Source organism: Oculina patagonica, chromosome 4 (genome assembly GCF_052425735.1).
Source record: "Oculina patagonica isolate OP01 chromosome 4, crgOcupat, whole genome shotgun sequence".
Classification (NCBI taxonomy): domain Eukaryota; kingdom Metazoa; phylum Cnidaria; class Anthozoa; order Scleractinia; family Oculinidae; genus Oculina; species Oculina patagonica.
This window is the reverse complement of record NC_135761.1, coordinates 5670632-5678746: the sequence shown is the minus strand read 5'-3', so window position 1 is coordinate 5678746 and position 8115 is coordinate 5670632. Positions and strand designations below refer to the sequence as shown.

Sequence of the window (8115 nt, the reverse complement as noted above, 5' to 3'; positions counted from 1 at the left end):
GGTTCCCACGTTATGGTTAATTCCTTATGTAATTTGTCATAATATACAACGAAATATATACACTGTGCTTTTAGATAAATGATATAGCTATAGGTGAATTTTCTCTGGCCAAATATTAAATCGAGTTGGTTCCCAGTTCTTATTATGTCTTATGATGGCGAGAGCAACAACAAATCCTAAGAGATAAGTATTTTGATAACTGGTAAAAAAAAAACACTGGACAGCATATTAATTCGAGAAACTTGTTGAAATAACTATATCTGTTAAGGCAATTTTTAAAACATACGAACAAAGAATACTACCGAAATATTCAAAACATCTGTTTTTATGGTACAGATTGTTTTTTTCCTAATTTCCTTCGAAATAACAACACCAAAAAAGTATATTTTTAAGTAAAAACTGCCATTAACAGCAGTTTAATCCCTTGTTGAATAATTTATTAAAATTTGGTAAGTTCAAGAAGGTTTACGTAAATGCGGTCAGTGAGTAGCTGTAAAAAATAGTTTGTTTTGATTTGAAAATGTTTCTGAATCCATAAAGAGTCAGTTTTGGTTGTGATTTCTACTTGACCTTTGCCCCTAACAACCGCGAGATTTAGGCGCTTTTTTTTTTTTGGAAAAAAAATCAAGTTAAAAGAAATCAAACAGATGTAAAATAAAAATTGCATGAATTATGAAATGATTTGATTTCAGAATTCGTTAATATTGTAATGGCTCATTTCTCAAAGTTCGTGTTTTTGATACTCGGCTATGAGAGCTAAAACAGAAAAATGACATCCTATGATTGCCCCCACTAGACCAAACAATGCAACTCCGGTATCGATAACAAAATCATACCATTGAAGCCTTTCGTAACAGAGCTTCATGTGAAAAATAGCTGGAAAAATAAAAGCTAAACACATCCCGGTAAAACTACCAACTAGAGCCATATACAAACCAAAATGAGGAACTAATACACCTATGAATAAAGTGAACGAAACTATACACAGGCGCGCGGCAAGAGCTTGCGCGTACGAAATTTTGTCTTTAGTTTCGCTAGGATTATCGACCTTGCAGCAGGGAAAATCGATGTTTTCTAGAATATCGAACACAGTGTACACTGGTATAGTGTAAGACGTAGCGGCCAGAAGTAATACTAGCAGATTGACACACATATGAAGACCTCCGTCAGGTAAATTATTAGTAATGACTTGATCTGTGTCTTCAGTGAAGGTAAGATAGCCGATGAGGCCAAAGGCGACCTTGACAAAGGTAACTGCCATGTAGGTGACACTCATTACGTTGCTGAATTTCTGGGGCTCCTTCATGCTGCCTTCAATCGCCGGCATGTACGGCTGTGACGAGTAGCTGACAACGATAATTCCAAAGGCCGCGCCGAAACTCTTCAGCTTGAAGTCGGGCATGGAGGCGAAACTCCAGCGTTCGTGGTGCATCAAACCGTACATGGTCACCGTCAGGTAAATGATTTCGCCGATCATTACGGTGAGAAAACTCACCCATGAGACTTCATTGATAGATCTGAGAAAGATGTTTGGTAGGAGCAACATGGCTCCTAGCGCCGTCCAATGGCTTTGATAAAGCGAGACGAATGGGAACGTGGAGGCCAGAATGGAACCGCATAAGATCAGCAAAAGAGTGCAGTAGGAGAGCTGTTCGAAAATCTGCGCCGCGTTTACCAGATGTCGCCCGATCTTGGGCGAGAATGCCTCTCCGATTTCCACGTAGCTATTGCGGACACGGAAAGCGACTTGCTCCGGCGAATACTCGTACAGACACTGCACGAGAATCTTGTTGGTGAAATTGGAAATGAACGCCAAAGCAACAATACTGAAAAGGGTCGCATAGCCTCCGCTCTTCACAACATAAGGCATGGCCAAAATGGCCACCCCTTGGTTCGCGTTGAAAATGTTCCAAAACGTTTGTAAGTTGGTCGTCTTTTTCCAGTTCTTGTCATCCTCTATGGACGAGATGGCATGATTGCTTTCTTTATCTTTTTCTTCTTCTTCTTCTTGGTCACTTTCGTCATCTGAGACGTTTCGGAGAAATTTGTAAGCGCCATATATGTGTTGCTGTAAAATCGAATTCATGGCTGTGGATTGTAAAGTGCTTGGCTTTTTCAAGCGGGTTCACCTTCTCTTCGCATTAATCCGGCTTTTACCAGCATGGTGGGTGAAAAACTCTTTTTCAACAACTGCTGTTTTTGTCTCCCGTCGCCTTGACAGCCCACGCACATCCCTTATGAATAAATCTCTGAATTATCTGGAAAAAAGGTTATTTAAAAGATCTTTTATTGTATTAACGATCCTTCAAAGGGATATCGCAAGGGGATTGCGTTGTTTGGCAAATTCTAAAAGTTGGTAAAATCGTGTGAGAACAAATTTAATTTTGTGTGATTGTAGAACATAGTTCTAAAATTCAGGAAAGCTAGTCTGTTTCATTCAAACATTTAATTTTCAAGCTGTTTTCACGCATAAATTAGGTCAACCTCACAGGTGCAAGAAATACCCAAATCTTTGCGATTGTTTAAAACCAATTTTTTGCCTCAAAACGATTATAGCCGTGAAGTAATTATTTATTAATAATTTCCTCATAAATAGCATTATTCATGAAGCGAGTCAAAGTTAATCTTAGCTATTAAATTCGGCTGTTAAAAGCTTTTTCTATTTAAAGATTGATTCTGTAGAAAATTCATGAAGTATATTGCGAGCGACTTATTTCTTTCGGTGACAGAAGCTTGTGTTTCAATGGAAGTTAAAATATATTTAAGTTTTTCAGTTGTCTATAACTTTGATTTTGCGTAATGATTTCGATAAGACGCAATAAAATTAAGAGCGTATATCGATCAAGCTGGAGGGTGATGCATTTTACCATAACTATGATTTTACACAGGCTGAGGCCTACTCTGGGACCCAAAGTCGCCGTAACTTTGGGCGACTTAAGGCCACTTTAGGCGATTTTAGCTTATTTTGTCCAAAATTACGGGCGATTTTGGGCGATTTAAGGCGATTTTGGGCGACTTTAGGCGACTTTGGGCGATTTTGAGCAACTTTAGGCAATTTTAGGTGACCTTTTAGGCAATTTTAGGTGACCGACCTAAGTACAGTTGTGGTATACATGTACATGGGAATCGTCATGGTACACCATAAAGCACTGTTACAGAAAATATCTATACTATTTAAAACGACTTAGAGCGACTTAAGGCGATTTTGGGCGACTTTAGGCGATTTTGGGCGACTTTGGGCGATTTTGGGTCCCAGAGTAGGCCTAGGCTGTGTGTTTAACAGACCAGCTTTGATTTAAAAAAAAAAAAAACTGTGCTAGTCATAATTTGTAAATAGAGTTTTGCGTGTTAAGTCAGGCCAGAAATAAAAATAAAAGATAATAATGGTCATTATTATATGTCTACAATAGTACGCGCGCTCTGATTGGCTGGTGAGCGGGCATTATTTTCTTGTAATGACCGGGCATTATGAAACTTTTTCTCGGCTCGACGGTTTTTTGAGTTGTGAGTAAAAGCTACTAGCGAGGGGGCAAAAAAACAACAAAAAATGCCGACAAAATATAACTATCTTTTCAATAACTGAAAGAAAAATAAAAGCATACCGATACTTCTTTAGTATGAGCGACGAAGAGAGCCACAGAGAGCGAGTTTTACCTCCAGTGTTTTTTCCCTTGATTATACTCTTTTTTTGAATAGTGCTTAAAGGCCATATAATAAATAACTTATTAACCTCGTCCGTTCGGCCATTACAGGGGAATCTCAGACCTCGACCTTGATGTATTGACCTCGCTGTCGCTCGGTCAATACATCACGGCCTCGGTCTGAGATTCCCCTGTAATGACCTCACTCTCGGTTAATAAGTAGTATATAATAGATATACTTTATAGCAAATACTACGTTAAGGAGAAATCACGGGCAAGCGAGTTGAATGTGTGCAATTAGCAATCAGTTGTAATTATGCTCAAAGGCATCGCACATGAACCCGTTGTCAAAACTTGTGTTGTGATTCAACTAAAATGATATACATGAAAAAATACATTGAATATTACTGAAGTTATACAGTAGAAACGAAGAGAAATATATAATCAAATGTAATTGTAAACTAAGGACAGGACTTACAGTTTTTGGCGATGAAAGGCAAATTTATAAGACTTAAATTTGCAAATGGCAGTAACCAAGATGGAGAACTTAGTGGTTTTAAAATAATTGCGAAAAGGCGATAACAAAGTGTTTTAAACTAGAACACTAAATTACGTAACCTTCCCTAGAGGTATATACATTTCGCCGATAAAAGGTTAAAAAATGATGATCGAACAGATCGAAAACGTTTAGCATCAATTTTAACAGCTTTTACGTTAAGTTTTATTTTTTTCTTCCCTAGAGGGTTACGTAGCTGGGGTGCAAAACGCAAAATATGAACAAAAAATATGTTGTCACAATTTTAATTCTATGATGACACTTAATACTTATACCGGCTTCAGTGGAAAATATATCATCTCAATCCACCGTTCGGAAAAAGATGGCGACTGGTACATTTACCCTAGCCTGCGAACAGGCAACGTGAATCTCTTTCTTCGAGAGCGCCGAAGGCGCTATGCCGCGAGTGCTGAAGGCGCGAGTTTGTATAGGGGCGAATAATGGTGATATTGTGGTAAAATGTACAGCTGCCATCTTTTTCCGTACGGTTGATTGCATATAGGGCTTTCCACAAGTTGCTTGGCAACTTTTTGGCAACTTTTCAGATTTCGAGCAACTTTTTCCCCTTTAAGCAACTTTTTTTCCTTTCGAGCAACTTGTTGCATTTTGAGCAATTTCAGACCAAAGATCTCCGAAGATCGTCCAAATGTTGTTTGAAGGCCATACGAAAGTTTCCGAAGATTAACGAAGTTTAATTTGCCGAAGATTTTTGCGGAACATTCGAAGACGTTTCGACTTACGACTCATTCCGTACAAAATTAGTCAGCAAACATGACGTCATCGATATCTTCACGATTTTTCACAGTGAAAGAAATCCTTGTAATTCGACAAATTTTTGACTTTAAATGTTATTAAGATACTTCTGTTGCAGTGAAATTGCATGAAACTGCTTAGATTTTTTGGGGCAACTTTCGAGCATCTTCTTCAGAAATTTCGAGCAACTTTTTGACTAATTTTGAGCAACTTGTGGAAAGCCCTAATTGCATATTTCCCATGAAGGGTCAATCGAAAACCGATTTTTTTCTTTTTTTAGCCATATTGTTAACTGCCGTCTCAACAGTACAAAGGGTAAAATGTCTTGTGAAAGGCGCGGGGGCCGTACTGGAAGAATTTGTACAAATAAAACACCATTCTACAATGATTATGAATCAGAAACTCCCAGAGAGTATCTATAATTATCGATTATTCAAATACTGTAAAATCGACAGGGAAGAAATTAAACTGGCGTGCAGAAATCCATCGTGGAGTGGTCACATTTGAGGAGGCTTAAAAGAAGCATATCCAACGAGTCCGCTGCGTAAAAGATACAGTGGAACCCCGATATAACGATCCTCGATATAACGATATTCCCGATATAACAATGAATATTCTATGTCCCGGAAAAAGTTACAGTAAAATGTATGGGACAGAACCCCGATATAACGATCTTCTATATATAACGATATTCCCGATATAACGTTGAGAATGTAGCGGACCGAACGTAAAATCTTCCCCGATATAACGATATTGTCAATACACAGTCAATTTAAGCAAAACATTGAATTTAATACAATAACATAACAATAATTGAGTAATCTCTAACATTTCTGACAACCTGACAGCTTTATACGATGATATAAGAAAATGATACTGTATTTTAAGTCTCTTTATCCCGTAAAGAAGTGTATATTAGGTTTACCCCGATAGAACGATATTTTCGGTTATTTTACGGCCATGCATATCGTTATATTGGGAGTTTCGATATAACGATTCCTCGATATAACGAATATAATTTTACTGCCCCCTTGGTATATCGTTATATCGGGGTTCCAATGTAGTACTATTGCATAGCGTAAAGAGGAAGAACTCGGACTTGTCTCCGCTCTGTCTTTTTACAAAACAGTGCCTTTGTAGCTCTTTTAAACTCTGGCATTCTAACTGCGTACAATAAGGGATTGACAAGGGAGTTTACTCCTAATAACATTATATCGAAACAAGTTATGTGCGAGGGAAAAGAATTGTAAATCTTAGTTGTGTACCAAAGGAACGATTGCACAATGAATGGAAGCCACATCATTAACGAGACAAACGTTACAATGAATAGCGTCAATGTTAGTCGTCTTTCCCTACCTGCCACAACATGATGACGAGGCTGTGGGCTGCATTTGACTTTGATAAAAATGAGAGAATAAGAGAAAAATATTATAACGATACATACTGACGAAAAGGAGGACGTCGAATTAAATGGCTTCTCCATTGAGTAACTGAGAGGAATACAGAGAGATACAACTGAAAATAATGCAGCGATCAAGTAGCTAACTGCGATGCTCACCCCGTAAACCCACTTCTTAACAAAGCGGTGACCAAATGGACGAACTGTGGCATGCAGCCTTTCTAAAGAAATTATTGTGATATTTATGAGAGAGGATAAAATAAATGTCAAACGGATTACTTGCGCAAATGGATACTGTTCCCACCATTTTAGTGCGCCCTTCCAAAGCTTACAATACAGTCCAAGTTCATACACAGTCCAAAGTCCAGAGAATCCAACCAGCATATCCACTACTGCCAGGTTTAACAGCAAATACGTGCTGCGCTTGCGCAGTTTACAGTTCTTCATGAAAGCAATGATCGTGATGGCATTGACTGTTACTATGGCAACACATTCAATGACGTAGATTGCAGACCACATGACACACTCACGCGACGAAAGCATGTTGGCCTTTTTTCCGTTCGTTCCTTGATGTGTGATGACTGGCTCTCTCTACTTTGTTTTGTTTGGTATGATTCAGGCTTTTTTGTCTGTTGTCAACTGTCCTGTAAATAAAATATCAAGTCAGTTATGTATTTACATTTTTTTCTGGAAGGTTATGCTTCAGAATGTATAGTTTACGCTAATTAAATTTGCTATTACTTTTTTATATTACTGTGTTTAACACCTAAAAGGGATAGTAGATTTTGTAGATTGAAAACAGTCTCCCATGCTTCTCCAAATCGGTTCATTCAAAGTAAGCCTCGAATGACCGTTGATAAACCTCTCACCTCCCAACTCAAAATAGGAAACACATGACCGATTAAGTTTTTACATCGGCTAACTTACTAACTCTTCCGTGAAAACGGTTTAAAGCCAAAACGAGAAACCAACTTTACGCAGATCACGTATGCTCGATGTTGTTGATCGTACTATCGCGAATACTGAACTTGCTACAAAATGTTAAGGAGCCGTAAATAAAACCATTCGTCTCTTTCTTTTAACCTACCTTGGACACACAAAACTGTGAAACCGGCTTCGGCTAATTTTTTTGACACGAGAATATCTCTGGGAATATCGCCCGCAATTCTGGGGATCCGGTAAAAAAATTGTTTTTGAATTCAAAAATGTTCCCTGTAGGCTTTTATGGCGTCAAATTGGTGTTTTCGACCTCTCTAAGAACCTTTGAACTTTTCTACTAAATATTCCCTTGTCCGAGATAAGCTAATCCTTATTCTGGGAGATCATCATGAGTTAAAATTTATTTATAGTTTTCTCCAGCGAAACTAAAAATAATCAATTAGATTTAAAGTGCTTCGATTCTCTCAGTTAAAGGCTGAGTAAACAAAGTTTAATATTCTCCGTAAATTATGTTTGGTCTCGTTAAAAGCATTTACCTGTTTTTGTGCAACTGCGATTTAATACCGAGCGGAACAAGTCGACAATAAAACGCCAGGTTTTAGATTCTTTTAGCCAGCCTCACCTGTCTCCCAAAGCTAACTTTTTTCCCATTTTGTATGCATTTTCCCGCCAGTTAAGCAGTTATCAAGAAGATGGACTAGTAGATATGGGCTTTGACAACTGACAAACCGGCGTCCGAACTATTGACAAATCTTTCTCGACTTTAAAAACAGCCAAAAATTCAAATGACAACTACTGACAAATGGACAAATTAATCGCTGACATTT

General features: G+C 38.0%; 2 protein-coding genes across 2 annotated transcripts; both read right to left on the bottom strand.

Annotated features, from left to right (window-relative positions):
• Positions 1–352: 352 nt before the first annotated feature.
• LOC144652140 (vesicular inhibitory amino acid transporter-like) lies at positions 353–2210 on the bottom strand. Its single transcript, XM_078512162.1, has one exon. The coding sequence runs from the start codon at positions 2084–2086 to the stop codon at positions 722–724; it is 1365 nt and encodes a 454-aa protein (XP_078368288.1). The 5' UTR covers positions 2087–2210; the 3' UTR covers positions 353–721.
• A 3806-nt stretch (positions 2211–6016) lies between these two features.
• LOC144648107 (melanocortin receptor 5-like) lies at positions 6017–6892 on the bottom strand. The gene has a single exon (XM_078507742.1). It carries the CDS (start codon positions 6890–6892, stop codon positions 6017–6019), a length of 876 nt encoding a protein of 291 aa, XP_078363868.1.
• Between the last annotated feature and the right edge of the window lie 1223 nt (positions 6893–8115).